The 27,698-nt window shown below is 38.0% G+C and overlaps 1 protein-coding gene across 5 annotated transcripts in view; it reads right to left on the bottom strand.

The window, feature by feature from the left end:
- CTNNA3 (catenin alpha 3) overlaps window positions 1-27,698 on the bottom strand; it is a 1,922,060-nt gene that overhangs the window by 69,239 nt on the left and 1,825,123 nt on the right. For all 5 annotated transcript variants that reach the window (XM_061405110.1, XM_061405112.1, XM_061405111.1 and 2 more), the window contains one exon: window positions 15,610-15,715. In XM_061405110.1, the coding sequence (XP_061261094.1) occupies window positions 15,610-15,715 (106 nt within the window). The remainder of the gene's footprint in view (window positions 1-15,609; window positions 15,716-27,698) is intronic.

Genomic DNA, 27,698 nt, shown 5'->3' on the forward strand with positions numbered 1-27,698 from the left:
TTTTGGAAAGTGAAAAAGTTCAGTATTTAAAATTTCACATGATGTGTTAATCAAACTGTTTAAAAACTGTTTTTATATTTGTGTTTAAAACAAAGTGTAAAATAAATATGTGAATGTGAAAATGGTAAATAAAAATGGTACCAGTATTTTTCACTTTTTTCATATTTTACATATCTTAATATTATAGTCTTAAAATATATTGATGCTAGTCACTCAGTCATGTGAAACTCTTTGTGACCCCATAGACTGTAGCCTCCTCTGTCCATGGAATTCTCCAGGAAAGAATACTGGAGTGCATTGCTATTCCTTTCTCCAGGGGATTTTCCCAACCTAGGGATCGAACTCAAGTCTCCTGCACTGCAGGCAGATTCTTTACTGATTGAGCCACCAGGGAAGCCCTTAAAACATATTACTTCTATAACAATAAAATGTTATTACTGAAATAGTTTTAAATCTAATAACCAAAAATAAAAACTGAAAAGTAAAATGAAAGACAGGACAGCATTTCTGCTTTTGCATAGTAATTCATAAGCTAGAGTCTTAATGAAACATTTCTGAGAATTTTATTCTCTTTTATATTTGCTAAATAGACTAGTCTACATAGCTCCAAAATATGTTGACAAGATGAGCACATATGCCCTTTAAGTAAAAGTTATTCAACAAAGATAGCAAAGTTATAAATTCTACTGTAGAAATACTATCAATATTTAGAAAGGAATGGACAGATGAGTGAATTTATGTGTACATGGGGTACCCAGTCAGAGAGACAATCAGATAAGATGATAGAGAAAACTTGAATTAAGGGTGTTTCTCAAGTTCTAAGGGCTTCCCGGGTGGCTCGGCAGTAAAGAATCTGCCTGCGATGCAGGAACCACAAGAGACAGGGGTTCAATCCCTGTATCAGGAAGATCCTCTGGAGAAGGAAATGGCTACCCACTCCAGTATCCTTGCCTGGAGAATCCCATTGACAGAGGAGCCTGGCAGGCTACAGTCCATAGCGGGGCAAAGAGTCAGGAGCAAGACTGAAGCAACTTCACACTCAAAAAAGGAGCAAGTAAACAAACAGAATTTTGTGCTCACCAGGACCCAGGAGAAAAGAGCAGTGACCCCACAAGAGTCTGACCCAGACTTGCCCCTGAGTGTCCAGGAGTCTCCGGCAGAGGTGGGGTCAGCAGTGGTTGGATGTAGGGCCACATACACCATAGGTGTAGCAGTGCATGCATGGGACCTTTTGAAAGGGGTCACCATTCTCTTCATTATCCCCACTGTAGTCTGGCCTCAGGTCAAATAACAGGGAGGGAACACAGCCCTGCCCTTCAACAGAAAATTGGATTAAAGATTTACTGAGCATGGCCCTGCCCGTCAGAATAAGACCCACTTCACCCTTAGTCAGACTCTCCCATCAGGAAGCCTCCATAAGCCTCCTATCCTTCTCCATCAGAGACCAGACAAACTGAAAAGAACAATTACAGAAAACCAACCAATCTGATCACATAGACCACACCTTGCCTAACTCAGTGAAACTATGAGCCATGCCATGTAGGGCCACCCAAGACAGACAGGTCATGGTGGAGAATTCTGACAAGATATGGTCCACTGGAGAAGGGAATGGCAAACCATTTCAGTATTCTTGCCTTGAGAATCCCATGAACAGTATGAAAAGGCAAAAAGATAGGACACTGAAAGATGAATTTCCCAGGTGAAAATATGCTACTGGAAAAGAGTGGAGAAATAGTTACAGAAATAATTAAGAGATGGAGTCAAAGCAAAAACAACACCCAGCTGTGGATATGACCAGTGATGGAAGTAAAGTCTGATGCTGTAAAGAGCAATATTGCATCAGATCAGATCAGATCAGTTGCTCAGTCATGTCCGACTCTTTGCGACCCCATGAATCACAGCACGCCAGGACTCCCTGTCCATCACCAACTCCCGGCGTTCACTCAGACTAATGTCCACCGAGTCAGTGATGCCATCCAGCCATCTCATCCTCTGTCATCCCCTTCTCCTCCTGCCCCCAATCCCTCCCAGCATCAGAGTCTTTTCCAATGAGTCAACTCTTCACATGAGGTGGCCAAAGTACTGGAGTTTCAGCTTTAGCATCATTCCTTCCAAAGAAATCCCAGGACTGATCTCCTTCAGAATGGACTGGTTGGATCTCCTTGCAGTCCAAGGGACTCTCAAGAGTCTTCTCCAACACCACAGTTCAAAAGCATCAATTCTTCAGCCTTCAGGCTTCTTCACAGTTCAAATCTCACATCTATACATGACCACAGGAAAAACCATAGCCTTGACTAGACGAATCTTTGTTGGCAAAGTAATGTCTCTGCTTTTGAATATCCTATCTAGGCTGGTCATAACTTTCCTTCCAAGGAGTAAGCGTCTTTTAATTTCATGGCTGCAGTCACCATCTGTAGTGATTTGGGAGCCCAGAAAAATAAAGTCTGACACAGTTTCCACTGTTTCCCCATCTATTTCCCATGAAATGGTGGGATCAGATGCCATGACCTTCATTTCCTGGATGTTGAGCTTTAAGCCAACTTTTTCACTCTCCTCTTTCACTTTCATCAAGAGGCTTTTGAGTTCCTCTTCAATTTCTGCCATAAGGGTGGTGTTATCTGCATATCTGAGGTTATTGATATTTCTCCCGGCAATCTTGATTCCAGCTTGTGTTTCTTCCACTCCAGCATTTCTCATGATGTACTCTGCATATAAGTTAAATAAACAGGGTGACAATATACAGCCTTGACATACTCCTTTTCCTATTTGGAACCAGTCCGTCCGTTCCATGTCCAGTTCTAACTGTTGCTTCCTGACCTGCATACAAATTTCTCAAGAGGCAGGTCAGGTGGTCTGGTATTCCCATCTCTTTCAGAATTTTCCACAGTTTATTGTGATCCACACAGTCAAAGGCTTTGGCGTAGTCAATAAAGCAGAAATAGATGTTTTCTGGAACTCTCTTGCTTTTTCCATGATCCAGTAGATGTTGGCAATTTGATCTCTGGTTCCTCTGCCTTTTCTAAAACCAGCTTGAACATCAGGAAGTTCACAGTTCACATATTGCTGAAGCCTGGCTTGGAGAATTTTGGGCATTACTTTACCAGCATGTGAGATGAGTGCAATTGTGCGGTAGTTTGAGCATTCTTTGGCATTGCCTTTCTTTGGGATTGGAATGAAAACTGACCTTTTCCAGTCCTGTGACCACTGCTGAGTTTTCCAAATTTGCTGGCATATTGAGTGCAGCACTTTCATAGCATCATCTTTCAGGATTTGGAATAGCTCAACTGGAATTCCATCACCTCCACTAGCTTTGATTGTGGTGATGCTTTCTAAGGCCCACTTGACTTCACATTCCAGGATGTCTGGCTCTAGGTGAGTGATCACACCATTGTGATTATCTGGGTCATGAATATCTTTTTTGTACAGTTCTTCTGTGTATTCTTGCCATCTCTTCTTAATATCGTCTGCTTCTGTTAGGTCCATACCATTTCTGTCCTTTATCGAGCTCATCTTTGCATGAAATGTTCCTTTGGTATCTCTGATTTTCTTGAAGAGATCCCTAGTCTTTCCCATTCTGTTGTTTTCCTCTATTTCTTTGCATTGATCGCTAAAGAAGGCTTTCTTATCTCTTCTTGCTATTCTTTGGAACTCTGCATTCAGATATTTATACCTTTCCTTTTCTCCTTTGCTTTTCACTTCTCTTCTTTTCACAGCTATTTGTAAGGCCTCCCCAGACAGCCATTTTGCTTTTTTGCCTTTCTTTTCTATGGGAATGGTCTTGATCCCTGTTTCATGTACAATGACATGAACCTCATTCCATAGTTCATCAGGCACTCTTTCTATTAGATCTAGGCCCTTAAATCTATTTCTCACTTCCACTGTATAATCATAAGGGATTTGATTTAGGTCATACCTGAATGGCCTAGTGGTTTTCCCTACTTTCTTCAATTTCAGTCTGAATTTGGCAATAAGGTGTTCATGGTCTGAGCCACAGTCAGCTCCTGGTCTTATTTTTGCTGACTGTACAGAGGTTCTCCATCTTTGGCTGCAAAGAATATAATCAATCTGATTTCGGTTTTGACCATCTGGTGATGTCCATATATAGAGCCTTCTCTTGTGTTGTTGGAAGAGGGTGTTTGTTATGACCAGTGCATTTACTTGGCAAAACTCTATTAGTCTTTGCCCTGCTTCATTCTGTATTCCAAGGCCAAATTTGCCTGTTACTCCAGGAATCTGGAATGTTAGGTACATGAATCAAGGCAAACTGGAAGTGGTCAAACAGGTGATGGCAAGAGTGAACATGAACATTTTAGGAATCAGCAAACTAAAATGGACTGGAATGGGTGAATTTAACTCAGATGACCATTATATCTACTACTATAGGCAAGGATCCTTTAGAAGAAATGGAGTAGCCATCATAGTCAACAAGAGTTTGAAATACAGTACTTGGATGCAATCTCAAAAACAAGAGAATGGTCTCTGTTTGTTTCTAAGGTAAACCATTCAGTATCAAAGTAATCCAAGTCTATGCCCTGACAATAATGTTGAAGAAGCTGAAGTTGAATGGTTCTATGAAGACCTACAAGACCTTCTAGAACTAACACCCAAAAAAGATGTCCTTTTGATTATAGGGCACTGGAATGCAAAGTAGGAAGTCAAAAAATACAGGGAGTAATGGGCAAATTTGGCCCTGGTGTACATAATGAAGCAGAGTAAAGGCTAACAGAGTTTTGCCAAGAGAAGGCACTGATCATAGCAAGCACCATCTTCCAATAACACAAGTGAAAATTCTACACATGGACATCACCAGATGGTCAATACCGAAGTCAGACTGACTATGTTCTTTGGAGCCAAAGATGGAGAGTTCAGTTCAGTTCAGTCATGTCCAGATCTTTGTGATTCCATGGACAGCAACAAGCCAGGCCTCCCTGTCCATCACTAATAGAATTTACTCAAACTCATGTCCATTGTTGGTGATACCATCCAACCATCTCATCCTCTGTTGTCCCCTCCTCCTCCTACCTTCAATCTTTCCCAGCATCAGCGTCTTTTCAAACGAGTCAGTACTTCACATTAGGTGGCCAAAGTATTGGAATATCAGCTTCAACATCAGTCCTTCCAATGAATATCCAGGACTGATTTCCTTTAGGATGGACTGGTTGGATCTCCTTGTGGTCCAAGGGACCTAAGAGTCTTCTCCAAACCACAGTTCAAAAGCATCAATTCTTCGGTATTCAACATTCTTTATAGTCCAACTCTCTAGTCTTAGCTAGATGAACCTTTGTTAGCTAAGTAATACAAAAAATGCAAAAAGGCAAAATGCTTGTCTAAATAGGCCTTAAAAATAGCAAGAAAAGAAGAGAAGTGAAAGGCAAAGGAGAAAAGGAAAGATATACCCATTTGAATGCAAAGTTCCAAAGAATAGCAAGGAGAGATATGAAAGCCTTCCTCAGTGATCAATACAAAGAAATAGAGGAAAACAATAGAATGGAAAAGACTAGGGATCTCTTCAAGGACATTAGAGATACTAAGGGAACTTTTCATGCAAAGATGGGCACAATAAAGGACAGAAACGGTATGGACCTAACAGAAGCAGAAAATACTAAGAAGAGGTGGCAAGAATACACAGAAGAACTATACAAAAAAGATCTTCACAACACAGATAATCACGATACTGTTATTAGTCACCTAGAGCCAGACATCCTGGAATGCAAAGTCAAGTGGGCCTTAGGAAGCATCACTACGAACAGAGCTAGTGGAAGTGATAGAATTCAGGCTGAGCTGTTTCAAATCCCCAAAATGATGCTGTGAATGTGTTGCACTCAATATGCCAACAAATTTGGAAAACTCAGCAGTGGCCACAGGACTGGAAAAGGTCAGTTTTCATTCCAATCCCAAAGAAAAGAAATGCCAAAGAATACTCAAACTACTGCACAATTGCACTCATCTCACACGCTAGCAAAGAAATGCTCAAAATTCTCCAAGCCAGACTTCAACAGTAAATGAAACATGAATTTCCTGATGTTCAAGCTGGTTTTAGAAAAGGCAGAGGAACCAGAGATCAAATTGCCAACATCTGTTGGATCATCCAAAAAGTGAGAGAGTTTCGGAAAAACATCTATGTCTGCTTTATTGACTATGCCAAAGCCCCTGACTGTTTGGATCACAATAAACTGTGGAAAATTCTGAAAGAGATGGGAATACCAGACAACCTGACCTGTGTCCTGAGAAATCTGCATACAGGTCAAGAAGCAGCAGTTAGAACTGGACATGCAACAACAGACTGGTTCCAAATAGTGAAAGGAGTTTGTCAAGGCTCCTTTGTCAAGGCTCTCATGACAGGTGACATATTGTCACCCTGTTTATTTAACTTGTATGCAGAGTATTTCTTGAGAAACACTGGGCTGGAGGAAGCACAAGCTGGAATGAAGACTTCTGGGAGAAATATCAATAACCTCACGTATCCAGATGACACCTTCCTTATGGCAGAAAGTGAAGAAGAACTAGAGAGCCCCTTGATGAAAGTAAAAGAGGAGAGTGAAAAAGTTGGCTTAAAACTCAACATTTAGAAAATTAAGATCATGGCATCTGGTCCCATTACTTCATGGCTGATAGATGGGGAAACAGTGGAAATAGTGACAGACTTTTTTGGAGGTTGTTCCAAAATCATTGGGGATGGTGACTGCAGCCATGAAATTAAAAGACTCTTGCTCCTTGGGAGAAAAGCAATGACTAACCTAGACATTTTATTAAAAAGCAGAGACATTACTTTGCCAACCAAAGTCCATCTAGTCAAAGTTATGGCTTTTCCAGTATCATGTATGGATTTGAGAGTTGAACTATAAAGAAAGCTGAGCACCAAAGAATTGATGCTCTTGAACTGTGATATTGGAGAAGACTCTTGCGAGTCCCTTGGACTGCAAGGAGATCAAACCAGTTAATACTAAAGGAAATCAGTCCTGAATATTCATTGGAAGGATGAGACTGAAACTTTAAAACTCTGGTCACTTGATGAGAAGTACTGACTCATTTGAAAAGACCCTGATGCTGGGAAAGATTGAAGGTGGGAGGAGAAGGGGATGACAGAGGATGAGATATTTGGATAGCATCACCAACTCAATAATCATAGTACCTATAGCTCAGATGGTAAAGCGTCTGCCTACAATGCGGGAGAGCCAGGTCGGGAAATCCCCTGGAGAAGGAAATGGCAACCCACTCCAGCACCCTTGCCTGGAAAATCCCATGGACCGAGGAGCCTGGTAGGCTACAGCCCATGGGGTTGCAAAGAGTTGGATACGACTGAACGACTTCACTTCACTTCACTTCACCGACTCAATGGACATGAGTTTGAGTAAACTCTGGGAGTTGGTGATGGACAGGGAGGCCTGGTGTGCTGCATTCCGTGGAGTCGCAAAGAGTCGGACATGATCAAATGACTGAACTGAACTGAACGGATAATCCCACAATTCTCATCAGGAGGATTAAATTGAAACTAAGTAAAAAGAAAGAGGAGACAAATGTAAAGGAGAAGGGCAGAGAGAGGGAGAGAAACGTAATAGTGGAGGAAGAAAAGGAAGGGATTTCCTCCCTGGTGACTCAGACGGTCATGGATCTGCCTATAATACAGCAGACCCGAGTTCAGTCCCTGGGTGTGGAAGATCCCCTGGAGAAGGGAATGGCTACCCACTCCAGTATTCATGTCTGGAGAGTTCCATGGACAGAGGAGCCTGCTGGACTACAGTCCATGGGGTTGAAAAGAGTCGGACAGGACTGAGCGACTAACACTTTCCTTTCACTTTCCCCAATTTCCAGATGAGAAATGAGAAAATCATAATAATTTTAGAAAACATAATTTTCCCAGGATGGAGGAGTTTATGATAGAACCAGTATTTGAATCCATATCTACTTGCTTTCAAATCTATTTTATTTTCAGTCACAGAACTTAAGAGAATTTGGAGTGATTTTTTTTTTTTTCTTCAAATCACAGATTACTGTGGTTTACATGGTTCCAAGGAAAAAGAAGTTTTATGGTAACACTATGTCTATTTTGAAGTAAAGATTACTTAGATTTTTATTATATTCAAAGATTAACTATCTAGAATTACTTATAACAATGAAAGGCAAGACTATTTATTTATTTATTTTTTTACCATGACAGGAAGTTGATCTTTATTAGGTGTTTCATTTGTGTGAATGGCACAGGTGCTGTGCTAAGTCCTTTACACCTATAACATAGTATTCCCAGTGCCATTTCACTTAGATCTAATTATTGTCATATTGTCATTTGCAAGACAGAGTATATGATTTGTGTAAAAAACTGAATTGAGTTTTCTGTTTCATTCACTACACAATGATCTCTTCTATATGAAATTCATTCAAAACTTTGTTTTGTCTATCCTGAGTAATAAAGGCTCTTATCTATTCTTTGTTCTTATGGATGGATTCAATAATAACCTTTGACACATACAGTGTTTTATTTGTCACATATTATTCCAGGTTCTTTATCTATATTAGCTCTCACACAACTTCATTATCTCCACTTACCAAAGGAGTTAAGTGAGTCATAGAGAAGCTAAGTTACTTGCCCAATTAATAAGTGATGAAGTTGGTATACAAACTCACATGATCTGGCCTCACTCCCTACTTGTAATGTCTCCAAACAATATTTGTCTTCCTGCCAGTTTTATCTTATACAGTGAATAGTAAATTGCCACTCTGGTTTGTAAATTGGTTTCTAAAACTGACACTTTTACCTGTATATTATAAATAGGATTATTGTGAATTTGTTCCTTAAAGACAAACACTATATAACTTCTGCCCTGGAGAAGGAGATGACAACCTATTCCAATATTCTTGACTGGAGAATTCCATGGACATAGGACCCTGGCCAGGCTACAGTCCATGGTGTTGCAAAGAGTTGGACACGACTGAGTGACTCTCATTCACTCATATAACTTCTGATAAAACCAAACTTGAAAATTAATAGTTAGATTCTTAACTGATAAACAATGTTGCAATCACCCAAGCTTAAGAAAAATCTACAGTCTCTCTTGAGAGACTTTCATACCATGCTAGCAGAGTAATTCTGTTAAGGAAATAATGATGCAAATGAGTAGAAAATTTGAACTTTTGAAATTAAAAGCTACTTGACTCTGGTTTACCCTTCATTCCCAGAATTGATAAGAATCTTGGTTATACCTAAAGATGGAAGTCAATTTTATAACTAAAGTATTTTTTAAAATTCCATACTAAAAAATTTGTTAAAAGTCTTCTTTTCTATTGACATTTGCAAAGTCTTTCTGAGTCAGTTTTAGCAGCCTAGAAGCAGAATCAGAAGAATGTATCATCTCTACTTTAAGAACCTGTTGTTTTACTATTTGCCCAACCTCCATTATTAAAATCAAATTATGTTTTCCCCAGATTTTATATATTTACATAAAACTAATTGCAAAAGTTTGGGACTTAGATGTGTAGAATATTCTTATCCTTTAGTTAAAAAAAATTTTTTTTTTCATAAAAATACTTGGAATACTGCTAGAGATTTTCAGGCAAACTGAGTGGTAGAATGTCATCATACACTTTGGTTACTATTTCCCAGTTTATTAAGTTAGGAGATGTTAACTAGGACATCTGGTTTGTGTTTCAATGCATGGATTTTTTGTTTAAATTAAGTTTTATAACTACGAGGACACTCGCTACAGACAAGCAGATGACATGTCAGTTTAAGAGGTTTTGTCACATTAAACTGGCTTTCTCTCTTCTAGTTAAGATGTTTTGTACCAACGCAGGATATATCATTTAGTAGCAAGAGGAAAATTGAAGAATATTTATTACCTTTCAGTTTGAATTTTAAGGATGAATTAGCAAAATGAATAAAGACCTTAATGCCATAAGTTTAGCTTTTTTTTTTTTTTGCCCATAATAGAGTATAAAGTTTATTTAAGACATATTTAAAATGCTTTTTGAAATTACAGACAATAGTTTAAATTCTGCCATAGCAGTCTCATGCTTTCATTGCCTATCCAAAGTGCAGACATGTTCAAAGTTTGGCCTCTGTTACTCCACTCACTCTAATTTCCACTCTTGAGCAATAGTACCTGTAGCCCATAGCATCCAATAGAACTCTGGACTGCCATCTGAAGATTTTGTCCATTTTGCTTTTACTGCTGACTAGACTATAAACATATCACAGATATAATTTAACTTTTTGTTTTGTGTCTTCCAGTGCACCTGGAACAATGTATTTTTATTGCTCAAAATCATTAATAGTAATAAAATTAATCATTTTATCTTTTTCTAATCCGGGGATATATCCTTTTATTTTCATCTAATGTCCTATCTTTTGTGGTATTGTGTGATAAAGTAAATATTTGAAATAAATTTCATTAAAAAAAAAAAGAATGACATAATGAATGTTTCAGAAGCTTCTTTTTAGTGTAGTTTTATTACATATTTTAACTCTCAGAATATCAGTAGGAAACAATTCAAATAAGGCTAATCACCAACAATATTTGTCAAAATATTAACATAAATTATACTTGCAGATTGTTTTGTTCATAGGTGAGTGTATCAGGTATAATTTGCCTTGAAATTCTTCATTTTGTTTTTTTAAATGTCACTTTCTTAAATTAGCATTGGTTTTCTACATATTTAACAATGAAAATTCATTTTAATTGTGTCTAGTTACGATTAGGTGGGAGTACCCAGTCAATAATCTGGATACTTTTGCGTTGGAAAATTTACATTGAAGGAGTATTAGGTTTCAGGCACAATATTCAGGAGTTACAAAGTCCAATTTTATCCTCCTCCTGTGCAAAACACTTTAGCAGATGTTCATTTTTATTGTGTTTCCTATTCATCACTTTTCTGTTTGTGATAGGTTGCTTTTCTAACTGAGATCTTTCAATGTATTATTCCTACCTTGTGAGGCATTACCCAGTTCATCTAATTTAGAATTTATGCTAAATGATGAATTAGAGTGAAGAGTCAAAGAATAGAAAAAGGTATGCACCAATAGTTTGGAATCCTAGATTTCTAAGAAGACTACTTCTTCAATTTGTCATCCTCTTTATTCATGAGGAAAATGTTTAATAATTGTGATAAGTAACATCATTCTGACCCTCAGGAATAATCTGGCTAATGGAGATAGGATTTGTACCAGAGTTCTGTAAGACTTAAACAACATGGTCTTAGATGGCATATGCAATCTACCATAGCATCTCAACACAATTAGGGAGGCCTGGCGTGCTGCCGTCCATGGGGTCACAAAGAGTTGGACATGACTAAGCGACTGAACTGAACTGATAAATCCCAAGAAAAGTTGGGTGATTGGGACAAGTAAGTCTATATGAAGCTTCTATATACTAAAACAGATTTTCATTCATCTCTTCCTAGTTCAGTTCAGTGCAATTCAGTTGCTCAGTTGTGTCCAACTCTATGCGACCCCATGAACTGCAGCACGCCAGGCCTCCGTGTCCATCACCAACTCCCAGAGTTCATGCAAACTCATATCCATCGAGTCGGTGATGCCATCCAGCCATCTCATCCTCTGTGGTCCTCTTTTCCTCCTGCCCCCAATCCCTCCCAGCGTCAGAGTCTTTTCCAATGAGTCAACTCTTCTCATGAGGTGGCCAAAGTATTGGAGTTTCAGCTTTAGCATCATTCATTGCAAAGAACACCCAGGGCTGATCTTTATAATGGACTGGTTGGATCTCCTTGTAGTCCAAGGGACCTTCAAGAGTATTCTCCAACACCACAGTTCAAAAGCATCAATTCTTCGGTGCTCAGCTTTTTTCACAGTCCAACTCTCACATCCATATGTGACCACTGGAAAAACCATAGCCTTGACTAGATGGACCTTTGTTGGCAAAGTAATGTCTCTGCTTTTGAATATGCTATCTAGGTTGGTCATAACTTTCCTTCCAAGGAGTAAGCGTCTTTTAATTTCATGGCTGCAGTTACCATCTGCAGTGATTTTGGAGCCCCCAAAAATAAAGTCTGACACTGTTTCCACTGTTTCCCCATCTATTTCCCATGAAGTGATGCGACCAGATGCCATGATTTTTGTTTTCTGAATGTTGAGCTTTAAGCCAACTTTTTCACTCTCCTCTTTCACTTTCATCAAGAGGCTTTTGAGTTCCTCTTCACTTTCTGCCATAAGGGTGGTGTCATCTGCATATCTGAGGTTATCGATATTCTGCTATTTCTGCTTTATTGACTATGCCAAAGCCTTTGACTGTGTGGATCACAATAAACTATGGAAAATTCTGAAAGAAATGGGAATACCAGACCACCTGACCTGCCTCTTGAGAAACCTGTATGCAGGTCAGGAAACAACAGTTAGAACTGGACATGGAACAACAGACTGGTTCCAAATAGGAAAAGGAGTACGTCAAGGCTGTATATTGTCACCCTGCTTATTTAACTTATATGCAGAGTACATCATGAGAAATGCTGGGCTGGAAGAAGCACAAGCTGGAATTAAGATTGCTGGGAGAAATATCAATAACATTTTTGTAGTTACCTAATGGCAATGCCAAAGTAGTAAGTTGCATATGGTAATACACAAGAACTAGTATGGGGGTATTGTGGGGTGGGCGAATGACAAATTAGAGAACAATAATACCAGGGAAGTTCTCACACTATTGTGAAGGTACTAGACTCCATATCAGACTTCTTTTTAAAAGTCTCTGATGCTAGAAAAGATTGAGTGCAGGAGAAGGGGGCGACAGAAGATGAAATGATTGGATGGCATCACTGACTCAATGGACATGAGTTTGAGCAATATCTGGGAGATAGTGAAGGACAAGGAAGCTTGGCATGCTACAGTCCATGCGATTGTAGAGCCTGAGATGACTTAGTGATTGAACAACAACAATAAACACAATACATTTATGTTTAAGGGAATAACACAGGGAAGAAAGGTTTAAAAAAAAATCCAGAAAGGCTGAATATAAGCCTCCATCAATCTGATTTTATTCTATTCTACATATGAACTTTGAAACTTAATAGAATGAAATGAAATTGGCCCAACCAGTCCATGTTGGATGGAATTAGAAATTAATGAATGTTTGACCTTCTGACACTCTAGCAAAATGCAGACTGTAAAGTATCATAAAATTGTTAAAATTTTTTGAGCTATTAGATTGTTCAAAATTAAAAGCAATGTTCTGGCTTTCCTGGTGGCTCAATTGGTAAAGAATCTGCGTGCAATGCAGGAGACCAAGGTTCAGTTCCTGGGCCGGGGAGATCCCCTGGAGAAGGGACTGGCAACCTACTTCAGTACGCTTGCCTAGGGAATTCCATGGACAGAGGAGCCTGGTGTGCTGTAGTCCATGGAGTCACAAAGAGTCAGGCATGACTAAGCAACTAAGCACACACACCATGTTCTGGAAGATTTTTTTCATAATACCATTGACAATGTAAAAATTACCTTGCTGATTTATATTATTAACTTTTATTCCAAAAACAATTTCAATAATTATTTTTGTCTAAATTTTTGTTATTCTATCATGCAATATCTGAAGCATAATCATAACCTTCCCAGATAATCACTATAATGAGTCAGTTTCCTTTCTTTCAATTCTGTTTCTTCACAACCCTATTTATTTTGAACAAAATTATATCATATGAAACTACTTTATTATATGAAATGGAAAAGACCAGAGAGAGAGTCATCTATAATTCTTCATTAGTCAGTGACTCCTTCTTTAAGCTTCTTTTAAAATTTCAAAGTTATATGGAAGTGAGAAAATACTTTTGCTTTCTTCCATGTAATTTGAATAATGCTAAAAAACAATAGCATAATTTAATACAGCTATAATTTTATACAGCTACATAATTTAATACAGTAATATCTACAAGGTGACCTAATCCAATTAAAAAGACTGCTTAAGAAAAAAGGAACAACTTCAAAGCGACACAATTATTTGAACTTTGAAAATTGTGCATTCTAAAATAAACAGAAGCACACTGGTTTTAAAAAGTTATGAGAACAACTAAATCTGTTTAATATATTATGGCTTCATTTATTCTGCTACTATTAATACTTTATCTCATAAAAGTGAATGCAATGATTCTAAAATATAGAAACCATGGGCAGATCTGGGCTTCAGTCACTTATTCATAATGGATCTTGAATTATGTTACAATAGAGTTTGTTTTTAACTGTAAAGGCTGAATATTAAAAGGGTTAATAAAATGCTCACAATGCTTAAAGTAGCAAGATACTGAAAAAGATATATACTACATATATGAATATATCTCTTCATGAATGCTTTAAAATATTTGCCTGTTATTATTTTTCTTTATATTTCCTCCTTTATATCCCCAGATATAATATCTAAGAAGAGAACATTCAAGTTCCAAGAAAAGGAGGATAAAAAGATTAAATAATAAGAAGCAGCCCGATAAAGTTTCTCTTACAGTATATATGCAAGAAAAATACAAAATAGTTTCAGATTGAAAAAGAAAAGTGCTTTTTTCATCAAAGGGGCATAAATATGTATTGTGCTGTGCTTAGTCACTCAGTTGTGTCTGACTCTTTTTGACCCTATGAACTGTAGCCCACCAGGCTTCTCCGTCCATGGGAATTCTCCAAGCAAGAATACTGGAGTGGGTTGCCATGCCCTCCTCCAGGAGATCATCCCAACCCAGAGATCAAACCCAGCTCTTCCACATTGCAGCTGCATTCTTTACCATCTGAGCCACCAGGGAAGCCCAAAACATTGGAGTGGGTAGCCTACCCTTCTCCAGGGGATCTTCCTGACCCAGGGATTGAACCAGGGTCTCTTGCATTGCAGGAGGATTCTTTACCAGCTGAATTACCAGGGAAGCCCCCAAACATGTATTATGGGGTTGAATAATATAAAACCTACCAAGGAATATTATATCTCTGTCTGAAATATTAACTGAATATCTGAATACATTAACTAAAGAAACTGACAGATTTTTCAATTAAAGTTAAGCAAAAGGTACCTAAGCAAAAGGTAACTCTAATGATGTAGCTGCATCTTAGAAAACTGGAAGAGAGGCATGAGAAAGCTAAAGAAAACAAAGCATTGGGAGCACTTGTAAGGATTATACACTTCCTACATTTTATATATTCACTTCATTATTTTACTAATTACAATTTGTCTTGTAGTTTTATGGAGAATATCAGAGCATATTGCTAACACAGAAAACCTAAGATAATTTTGAAAAGTACTGATTTTTAAAGAGCAAAAATAAGAAATCTAAGGTATTAAGGAAAAAAATACTAACATTGGGTATTACAGCCAACTAAAATAATTTGAGTATATTTGAAACTCAGAAGTTGATAATTTAGAATAATTTGAATATGTTTAAAGCTCAAAAAATGTTTGACTAATCAGGCCATAAATAATAATAATGATGATAATGATAATAGTAATAATAATAATAGAGCCTCAATAAATAATTGTCTCAATAAATTTTCAATTAGTTGTGTCTTAATTAAACAAAAAATAATTCAATAATAGTTTAGGAAAAAACAGTCTAACAGAGTAAAAATTCAACTTTGTTCTAATCAATATCAAATGACAGAAAGCAATTAGCATGGACTTCCATTACATTCATTTATAGAGAACTCACCTGGTTGGCAATCTGCCGAGCAAGGGCATCCATCCTTGATCCTGATTCTGATATCATTTTAGCTGCATAGATCACATCAGTTGTATGCTTCAGTGGTCCTTTGCCCCTTAAAGTAAAAGAATGCATGTTTGTTGCTGTGTCTGCTAAGACACAAATACACACCCAGATTTGCACCTCGAAGTATAACCCATTGGCTTTCCATATTTCAGTTTTAAACAGCCCATGATTAGATTCCAGTATGATTTTTTTTTTTAATCGAAGACCTATTGTGTTAAGACTCAGGATATTCTTCCAAGAAGATGGACTCTATTTGATCTTCAGTCCCATGACCTTCTTACAACAAACCTCAGCCTAAAGATACTTTTGGTGGATGCAAATCTCATAAGGTAAAGATATTTTCCTCATTCTAGTTGGAAACATGAGATTTTGAACAATTTATATGTTTAACAGTACATTTTGATTAGCAGGTATGTTTTTAATCCTCCTCTTTTTAGTCCTTTTTTTATGGTCTTTAGGTTAAGTGCTCTTTATCAAATTTACTCTCCTCCACAATTAGTTCAAAGTAAAATCATAGTTACTGTTGTTGTTCAGTCATTAAATTGTGTTCAACTCTTTGTGACCCCATGGACTACAGCACACCAGGCTTACCTGTGCTTCACTGTCTCCCAGAGTTTGCTCAAATTCATGTTTATTGAGTCACTGATACTGTCTAAACATCTCATTCTCTGACACACTCTTCTTTTGCCTTCAATCTTTCTCAGCATCAGAGTCTTTTCCAGTGAGTCAGCTCTTTGCATCAGGTGGCCAAAGTATTGGAAGTTCAGCATCAGTTCTTCCAATGAATATTCAGGGTTGATTTACAACTGACTGGTTTGATCTCCTTGCTGTCCAAGGGACTCTCAAGAGTCTTCTCTAGCATCACAATTCAAAAGCATCACTTCTTTGGTGCTTGGCCTTCAATTGGTCCAATTCTTACATCTGTATATGATTACTGGAAAGACCATAGCTTTGACTATACGGACCTTTGTCAGCAAAGTGGAGTCACATTACCTTGGACTGTTTCCCCACAACAGGCTGCTTACTATTTGTGAGTCAAGCAAGATAAATATCCACTTCATATCTTAGTTTCCTTGGTGATACATAATAGGAGCACCCACCACATGGAGTAATTCTAGGGACCACATGAGCTAATTTCTACAAAGTGCTCAAAAAATAGCTTTAAATGAAGTAAGCATTTTAATAAGCTTTTATTTTTGTCATTGTTATTTTAAGATAGTTTTGTTTTCTAATGCCATGCAATAAAAGTTGGGCTTATTTAGGGATGTGCAACATAGTTAAGAAGAAGTGCACGTCTTAAATAGTTGGAATGGAATAGGAAGATATTTTTCTGTCTTTTCATCCCTCAAAAATAAATGAATCACCGACCTGAATGAACATCACTGTTCCATCCACCTAAAACTATTCCTCTTATTTCCAATTTCTAATCATCTACTGAATGCCAACATACTGGCATTTCCAATTATGTGGTTTATGCTACTTGTTCCTAGCAGAAAATAGGACCCTGAAGAAATCACTCACTAATGCAATTGTTTTGATGCTTTCCTGGGAACAATAAGAGTGAGGAAGATGGGAAGAAGGAATAAGCTGGTCAAGGTGAGGAAAGGAAGATTCTGAGAGTCCAGAATACAATGGAGTTGAAAAGAAGCAGAGTAAAAACTATTTGTCCAATATTTTATTTACATCTTGGACCTATCTTGAGGGTAGATGCCCTGATGCTAAACCTAATAAGATGTGTTGCTAGAGAAAAATCCCTGTTCACTTAAGAGACCATTCTATACTAATACAAGATATAGGGATTCATGCAAAGGAAAATGATCAGAGTATTGTACACCAGAAAACCTGAACATCAAATCAATAGTAACTGGTATTTCCAAAAGACCCTTTCACTGCACATTTTTCATACTGCCTCTCAAATTCATTATAAGCAAGTTTTCCTGTAAAAATGGAACATCACGGTTAAGATGATGAAAACCTGGCCTCAGTACATGGTTATCATCATATTTCTCTTCTTTGAATCTGCCAACACAGGCTGCTTTGAATTTTTTCTTAAAAAATCACCATTCATTATTACAATTTTTTTGCGTTGCTCTTATCAAATTCACTTTATACATCAGTCAGGATTAGATGTTATGTACACGGTTATGTTCAAGAAAGGCACTGCGTTTCATTATGCCTATGCATCTCCAGAGAAAGTTAAACTTACATAAAGCCAAGTTCCCGAAAGGTAGTGCATCAATTTTCAAGGTCTTAAACAATGGACAAAGGTTGTTTCTAAGAAGAGCAGCTAATGCTCACTTAGCTTAAGCAATGGACAAAGCATTTTAAGGGATGTAGCTAATGTACACTTCCCCTCAAAATAATATATTTCCCCATATAAAACCCTAGGCTGATGAAAAGGAAATTACCTCAAACTTTAAATACACACCTTGTTATGAGACTACTATCTTAAACACATGTAGAACTTAAAAGTAACAATAATATATTATGACAGACTACAATTATTCTCTTCCTCATGCTTCTAATTAAATGTATCGCCTGGCAAGCTTTCTACTGATTGCCAAACAAAATATACATTTTACAAATGATTCCACATTATGCCAAGTTCCAGAGGAAGCGGCAATTACTGAAACTATGATAAATTTTTAACATTCTCAGCCTGAAATGTGCTATGTAATGAAGGCTTTTTAAATTGGAAAATACATTCAAAGGTTGTTTTCTGCCTTCATTTTCATAATGGGTTCTCAGGATCTCCTGTCAGCAAATTATGTCTTAAATCATTGAGTTTGGATCATACAAAGAAAGATACCCAGAGGAGGAGGGGGTAGGCTTCGGAGATATTTTAAGGAAACCAGAGGCCAGAAATCTTTCATAAATAGTGGTTACAATAATAATCTATCTCTTCAAAAAGGAGGGCAGATCAAACTCTGGAGCAGACAGTTTGCCAGTTAATCATTAAATTATATGTTAGAAGGTATAATGAGAAAGGCTGCAATAATCCAGTGATGTTGAGGCCACTGACAATTTTATTAATGCAAGTGAAAGGGATACATTTTGAAACTTGATTTATTGGTCCAACACAAACCTCTCAGCCATTTTAGATTTGGCCCCAACCTTGAGTCTCACTCCTCTCCTTGTCCTCTCTCAGGTTTTGACATCCATCCCCCTCCCCCTTTCTTTATCTTGATGAGTATGAGAAACAAGAAGATGATATAGCTCATCAGTAACAGTTCAATTAACTAGAAATCTAGTTTAATTACAGAACCATATCATAGAAATTTTGAGAACTTATTTTATCTTTTTTAGGGACAGAATGTCTTTGAAATGACTTGCATTTTCTGCTACTGATTAAAAATAAAACAAAATGGTTAATTATATCTTTTGCACTTTGTAGCCCCTAAATCTCTGAAGCTCCAATACTTTGGCCACCTGATGTGAAGACCTGACTCACTGGAAAAGATTCTGATGCTGGGAAAGGTTGAGAGCAGTAGGAGAAGGTGGCGACAGAGGATGAGATGGTTGGATGACATCACTGACTCAATAGACTTGAGTTTGAGCAATATCTGGAAGTCAGAGGAGCCTGGCATTCTGCAGTCCAAGGGGTCACAAACAGTCAGACACCGCTTAGAGAGTGAATAGCAATAACAAATTTTTGCTAACATAGTATCATTTCCTCTATGAAGGCTGACAACTTCCCCTTTAATTCTTTTTTCCTCTATCTTTATATAAAATAAAACTCATGACATTGTGGTTAACTCAAGAGATGGAAACAATGATATATGATGATATACTATATATTATGATCCATAATAGTAGTTAATACACACTTAGTATTTTTTATGTGCTAGGTACTATCAGAGGAGAGTGGAAAAGCTGGCTTAAAACTCAACATTCAAAAAACTATGATCATGGCATCTGGACTCATTGGAAAAGACTCTGATGCTGGGAAAGATTGAAGGCAGGAGCAGAAGGGAACAACAGAGAATGAAATGGTTTGATGGCATCACTGACTCAATGCACATGAGTTTGAACAAGCTCCAGCTGTTGGTGATGGACAGCGAAGCCTGGCATGCTGCAATCAATGGGGTCGCACAGAGTCGGATACGACTGAGGGACTGAACTGCACTCAGCCGAAGTTACTATCCCTAGGGAAGCCTGTGGCTCAGCAGTAAAGAATCCACTGGAGATGCAGGAGATGGTTTGATCCCTGGGTTGAGAATAACCCCGCAAGGAGGAAATGGCAATCCAGTATTCTTGCCAGGAAAATCTAATGGACAGAGGAGTCGGGCAGGCTGCAGTCCAAAGGGTCACAGAGTTGGGCACGACTGAGCAACTGAACATACACACAAGTACTATCCCATACAAAGACTAATTTTTATAATAATTCTCTAAGTTTAGAATTATCCTTATCCTTATCTTACAGATGAGACATTTGAGGGATGGAGACATTAAATATATATTTTATCAAGTTGCACAGCTAATAGGTATTGGAGACAGGATCTGAACTCATGCATTCTGGCCATAGGATCTTTTCTAATGACCAGTCTACACTATTTCCAATGAAATATACTAAGATCACACTAAAATGTTTTAAAAGGTCTCCTTAGACATTGGTGCAAGTTACCAAGATTGAAACAGAGAGCAAGTGGCAAGGTGGCTCCCCAACAGTGAGTTGCTCCTACACAGCAACCTCAAGGAACACAAACCAAATCTGTGTCCCAGTCCCAATGAAATAAAAATGAACTACATAACATAGGCTTTTTGAGTTTTGTCAAATTGTTGAAATAGCACCAGTAGCCTAGTCTTGAGATTTCTTTCTTGAGATATTACAACTTTTATTTCCAATCTTAGTACCCTCTCTCTTTCTCCCTGGATTTTAATCACTAAATTCAAACCTCAATTATTATAAATGCCATACCAGACAAGAGACTGAATGCTGACTTTATTTATAACAAATAGATTGCTATATTATAAATCATTTTCTTACCTGAGAATCTCAGCTTTAGACATAGTTATTTAGACTTAGTTTAGACATGGTTATTTCACTCTAACACTCAAATTTAGTGCCGCAATAAAGTAGAGTGAAATGAATACAGACTTGGGAAATACATTTTGTCTTAATCCTAATACTTATTAGATATGAAGATTTAGGTAAATACTTTGTTGGTCTGAGCTTATTATCTCTTTGTTAGAGTAATGATAGTGTTACTTGCCACACAGTCAGGATGCATAAAATTACATATTTTACACAATATGGGGCACTCAGTAGGTGCTCAGCCGATTTTACTTTTTATTTTTCTAATGCCTTTACAAAGGATATTTTATTAAAATGTATCCTTTTTATTTTGAGAATTACAGCAATTGACAGACAGTATACACTGACTTGAGTTCCTTGCTGACAATGTAACTCTGTACAGCCTTGTCCATAATATTATTTCACTAAGAGAAAAACAATACAAATATAAACCTGCAAGTTTTGTCTGTGTATACTTGTTATTGTTGTTCAAGGTTGTCCTTTAACTCCATATAGAGAGTCAAATTACATTTAATGACAGATCTTTTGGTGCTATAAATGTCCCAAGATTAATGATTTAGCTTTACAAGGGTACTGGCAGAATTCTCTTACTTGTAATTCTGACTTCAGATACAAAAGAAAAAAGTAATTATCATGGAAGCAGCTGAAAATGATGAGATAAAGAGAGGTACCAGACTCAAACAAGGACATACTGTTCCTCTACTATTCAAATATGAAATTTTAATTAGTCAACTCTCTCCCTCTGGATGTTAATTTCCCTTGTTAAGTGTCATTCTCAAGTTTTGAGGGCCCTATAAAAGTCCTTGAAAATAAGCTAGTGAATTATCAGCTAGCAATCATCCTGAGTAATTAGTATCCCGAGGAATCTTTGAGATTCAAGTCTGAAAAAGGTGTTGCCCCATGAAAGAGGGAAAATACTGTCTGAACATTGGATATGTATATATATTTTTTTCATTTTTGCTCCTCTCATTCCACATTATTCAGAAGAGCCTGGCTGCTATCAGAACAACACAAAAGTATCTTAAGGGCTTAACACAATAAAGGTTATTCCTCTAGCATGTCACAGTCAAGGTGGATTGTGGGGTGATGGTTCATGTTCCACACAGTCATTTAAGAACTCAGACTCCTTCTCATTATAAAGATAACCTAAGGTCTAAGGCTGCACAACCCTCAGAAGAATTCATTGCAATCAGACATCTGACATGGAAAATAAGTGAGGATTTCATGGGAAATTTTAGAGATGAGGATAAAAAGTAGAACATATCACTACCACCTGTGTTCTAGCATCTAGACACATAGATAACTGCAGGTAAAGCTGGAAAAAGCGTTCTATTTGGACACAGGAAGAAAAGAAAACAGGGTTTTATGAACTCACAGTATTTCCTCTATATACAGTCCCAGGGGTGCTAAAATCCTCTATCTTCTTTTGTCACTTTTACAACAGAAGTCCATGCTCCCTGTGAAGGGAATTTTGGATGGCACCAAGTAGGTGGGAAAACAAAATTGGGAAAATCCCAAGTGTCTTCACCAATACAGCTGAAATTATAAGAGATATACTTTGCCTGGGCAGAGGACAAAATCTATTTTTTGTTTTGAAAATGTCACAGTGTAGATGGTATATTATTAACAATAAAAATTATATAAGTTTAACTTTGTGCATGGTGATAATCAGTTCAGTTCAGTTGCTCAGTCGTGTCCGAGTCTTTGCGACCCCATGAATCACAGCACGCCAGGCCTCCCTGTCCATCACCAACTCCCGGAGTTCACTCAGACTCACATCCATTGAGTTGGTGATGCCATCCAGCCATCTCATCCTCTGTCGTCCCCTTCTCCTCCTGTCCCCAATCCCTCCCAGCATCAGAGTCTTTTCCAATGAGTCAACTCTTTGCATGAGGTGGCCAAAGTACTAGAGTTTCAGCTTTAGCATCATTCCTTCCAAAGAACACCCAGGACTGATCTCCTTTAGAATGGACTGGTTGGATCTCCTTGCAGTCCAAGGTGATAATAGCATTTCATATTCAATGTTGTATTTATTAATGAAACAAAAATAGGACTTATTTTAGAGATCTTTTTGGGCACTGGCCTGAGGAGAATACTTCTAAAGTTATTCAGTTCAGTTGAGTTCAGTTCAGTTGCTCAGTCGTGTCCGACTCTTTGCGACCCCATGAATCGCAGCACGCCAGGCTTCCCTGTCCATCACCAACTCCTGGAGTTCACTCAGACTCACGTCCATCGAGTCAGCGATGCCATCCAGCCATCTCATCCTCTGTCATCCCCTTCTCCTCCTGCCCCTAATCCCTCCCAGCATCAGAGTCTTTTCCAATGAGTCAACTCTTCGCATGAGGTGGCCAAAGTACTGGAGTTTCAGCCTTAGCATCATTCCTTCCAAAGAAATCCCAGGGCTGATCTCCTTCAGAATGGACTGGTTGGACCTCCTTGCAGTCCAGTACTATTTTAATATTATTGTTGCTACTGCAGTTGTTGTTTGTGTGTATACAGACTCTGTGTGTGTGTTTGAAGTAGGAATACCCTTCCTCATATGCAAAAACTAATTAAAAAAAAAAACTTGAGACATAAATCTTTTATCTATTCTAAGCTCTTAAAGTTTTCTAATTTACTGTCCACCTAGCAGTGTTGTTTCAAATCCTAGACAGACTTACAAGTTAGAGGAGACTTTATGGAGTACACTTAAAGGACAAAAACCACTGAACACCTAGGTGGATGCAGAAAAAGAATTAGAACTCTTTAATTATAATTCTATAGAGATATAATTTATTTATTTGTAGGCAAAGAAGAGGTCACCTGGAAAGACATTCTTATTTTTGTGTTTAGTAACACAGATAGACAACCTTCTTCAGTTCTTCCTGTGAAGATTTTACTATTTTCCTGTGTAATTTTTTTACTGAAAGCATGTATAACCAAACTTTGATGTGCTTACTATGTTGCAAACACTGTTAAGTTAGTCAGGTTTCCACATCCAGCACTGCTGCATAATGTGCAGAATGTTCACTGCACAAATTTAAGAGTTGCCATTCATATCATGAATACTCCCATAATTGTGCATATAATAATTTATGCAGCCCTGCATACTCATTCCGCTCCTAGAATCCATTCTGTCTTCTAATCAAGAAACAAAAGTTTAGAAGTTCAAAGTCCCTTAAATTTTCTCCAAGCTAATATATGAATATCAGTTGGTCTAAATTTAAAAGCAAGGAATTCAGAGCCAATTAAAAAGAAATCATGTAGGCGGAAACATCATCATAAGTTTTCTGTTAGCATGCATCTTGAAGCACGGAATTCAATGGATGGTTCTGAATTGATGGAATGTTTCATAAGCTGCAAAAAAATATACAAGGATAGAGATTCTCAGCTGTGATTCTGAATGGGGTCCTATTAAAGCATCATTATCTATCTATCTGAACACCCCCAAGGATTATGAAATAAATAATTTCTTTTCAATTCATTTTTTATCAGTAATCTAACATTTATCTTCCCCCACCCCCTGTATTTTTTCACTCTACTTGAGGCTAAAAGCAGATATATTGAGAGAAAAAGAAAGTTGCAATTGTTGTTTTTTGTTTTTTGTTTCCCCTTCTCAATTGGACTTTTGAGTTTTGGTTTGGAGAGAGATGTAATCTAGTGGTGGGGGCCCGTAATTGACAATCAGAAGTTTTCTAGAACCTACAGTGAAGCCATTAATGTTCATTTGAGAACCACAGCACTGCTGAAAATTGTGGTATATAAGTAGAAGCTTTTTCTAGTGACCTCAGCCCAATTTTTAGTTTATTAAATAAATTTAATATTCCACATCTATAGACATCTAAGAAACTTTGCTACTATCCGTCATTTTTCTGATAACAAGGACATTCTTGTTATCAGCCTAAAGAGGAAACAACAGTTGGTAGTTTCATGGCTGCTGATTCTCACTGCTCCGTCTTTACCCACACCTGGCATCACTCTTTTATCAAATATTCTCTTAATCTTTCTTCAAGCAGAGTCTTTGTATTCATTTCCTATTGCTGCTGAATGAATTGTCACAAACTCAGTGGGCTTCCCTCACAGCTCAGAGGTAAAGAATCTGCCTGCAATGCAGAAGACCTGGGTTCGACCCCTGGGTGGGGAAGATCCCCTGGAGGAGGGCATGGCAACCCACTCTAGTATTCTTTCCTGGAGTATCTCATGGACAGAGGAGCCTGCTGGGCTGCAGTTCATAGGGTCACACAGAGTCGGACATGACTGAAGCGACTAATCAGCAGCAGCAGTGATTTAGGACAACACAAATAGTATTGTACAGTTGCAGAAGTCAGAAGTCCTAAAGAACTTTCACTAAAGTCAAGGGGTTGGCAGGGCAGGCCCTTTCTGGGGGCTGTAAGGGGAGAATCCATTCCTTTGCCTTTTTCAACTTCTAGTGGTCACCTGTGTTTCTGAGCTGTGGCTCCTTCCTCCATCTTCTGAGCACATTTCTGCAGTTGCTATTTCTGTCATGGTTTTGATGACCTTCTCCTTTCTGGTTTCTTGTTTCTTCTAGTAAGGACCTCTGTGATTACATCAAGTTGACCCAGATAATCCAGGATAATTTTCATATCTCAGTATCCCTAATGTAATTACCTAGACAAAGTCCCTATTGCCACTGAAGGTAACAGTTGCAGGTTCTGAGGATTAGAAGGGGGACACCCCAGAGAACCATTATTCAGGCTGCTGCAATCCTCAAGATTCATGACCAAGTAGTCAGACTTGGCTCCTATGAGGATTTCCCTGGACTTAGACAAATCAGCTTCAACGAATTGAAAGAGATCTGGCAGTTGCTTCTCCAGCTTGCAAGTTCTTTCTTTTTACAAATGCCAGTGAAACTTTCAGGTTCTTGGTTCTTAATTGCTTGCTTGCTCTATATTCCTCTTCTTACAATTCATTTCAAAAGGTGGGGCCTGAAGAAATTCAAAGACCTGGGAAAACCAGTTACCCAGAGAGACTATTTTTGTTCCTGGTGTTGTTCTTTCCTCATTCAGGACACAGTAATTTTAGTGTACTCTCTCGCCTCTTGGGGCTGTCCATGAAATCACACGCATCCATTGCCTGAAAGTACGTCAAGTCTACCATGGAGGGAGATAAGCGGAGAAGTCCTAGTCTGAGGGAGATAGGGAACATTTTTCAGGTGATTTATTATAAATATTCATTGTTTCTTTCAGACCTACAGGTCTTGAAAATTCTGAAACATATTTTCATAAGATATTCAGAAACTATACCTGCTGCTTATGTTAAGGGGTCATTTTGGGACATTAGATTGAAATCATTTAAGAAACCTCTTGGAAGCAATCAGTTAAGAAACTGAAATAAGGGATAAATTTCTCAGCGGTGGCTCTCCAGACTCACATGGGTGGTGAAAACTGACACGGAAATCCATTTGTACGTGTCCTCATGCATGGGAAAGTAACCCCTGCAGCAGCAGCAACCCCTGCATCACCACCAAACACTAGGACTGTTAAGTCATTATTCATCGATACTTCCTTAGGACATAATGGGAAATCTGTACTCAGCACCAGCATTTGAAAACAGGTCTTTTTCTCACCTTCTACACATTACTTCTCTGAGTGCACACATTAATCAAAGCCAATGTACTGTAAATACAATCACATTCTCCAACTGTGGGAGTCCCTCTTTTTCCTGTTGGCAGTGGCCTCGGCATTAATCATGTACACGATCTCTTACAGAGCCTGGGCACTTTTTCCAGCTTCCCCTTAAACCACTGTGATATAAGGACTGCTCCTATTCCTTTAATATTGGACCAAATTTTATGGGTTTCATTTTCAATTTATGGAAATAATACTGTTTAGCTTTTAATATTTAACATTTGACCTTCTTAAAACCAATATACCAACTCACTTTTTAATCTGGTCATGGCCTAATGTTATCCTAGGGTCCAGTTGAAGAAGCATAGAGAAGGTAAAAAGGCCACTCATTTAGTAAAGACTTCCCTCATAGCTCAGTTGGTAAAGAATCTGCGTGCTATGCAGGAGACCCTGGTTCGATTCCTGGGTTGGGAAGATCCCCTGGAGAAGGGATAGGTTACCCACTCCAGTATTCTGGCCTGGAGAATTCTATGGGGTTGCGAAGAGTCAGACACGACTGAGCGCCTTTCACTTCTACGTTTTTTTTTTTTTTAATTTAAATTTATTTATTTTAATTAGAGGCTAATTACTTTACAATATTGTATTGGTTTTGCCATACATCAACATGAATCCACCACGGGTGTACATTGGGAACATGTGTACACTTCTACTTTTATCACAGTTAACAGATTGAGTATAGTGGGGGTTCAAGAGCCTGGCTTGCCACCAGTATCTGGCCTTGATGCTTTGGAGATGATAAAAACTGACAGTAAGGGATTTCTCTCATGGTCCAGGGGCTATGACTCAGTGCTTCCCAAAGAGGGGGCCCAGTATCAATCCCTGGTTAGGGAACTAGATCCCATATGCCAAAACTAGAAATTCAGATGCTGCAACGAAATTAGAAGATCAAGTGTACCGCAAATAAGATCTGGCACAGTTAAAAAAAACCCAAAAAACTGCCAGTTAATCTTTGGTATGCTCTCCCTCCTCTATTCTAGTCAAATATAACTGCATTTTATTAAATTTTAGAACACTACAAGGCCTACCATTGGCCTTGAGCTTATTGGGCTTACTCACACTGAGTGTGACTTGAGGTCTACTGGTTTATGTAGCTAGTCTTCTTGCTAATGTGCCATTGTTGCTGCTCTCCATTGATTTACATGCCATATTACATTATTTTATTGTAAAGTAACCCCAAAATGGTTTTCATTTAAGTAAATGAATGAAATAGGCAGCACTAGTTTAGAAAAACATAGTATTTTTTACTTCCTCCCCCTGTCAGGCGTAATATTCAACTACTTAACTAATGCTATGTGAGACAACAGGCTTAATGTCTTCTGAAGTAAAAGTTAAAACAATATTATTGTCAAACAGTAGTCATCCAGTACCAC

The sequence above is a fragment of the Bos javanicus genome, chromosome 28, assembly GCF_032452875.1.
Source record: "Bos javanicus breed banteng chromosome 28, ARS-OSU_banteng_1.0, whole genome shotgun sequence".
Lineage (NCBI taxonomy): Eukaryota > Metazoa > Chordata > Mammalia > Artiodactyla > Bovidae > Bos > Bos javanicus.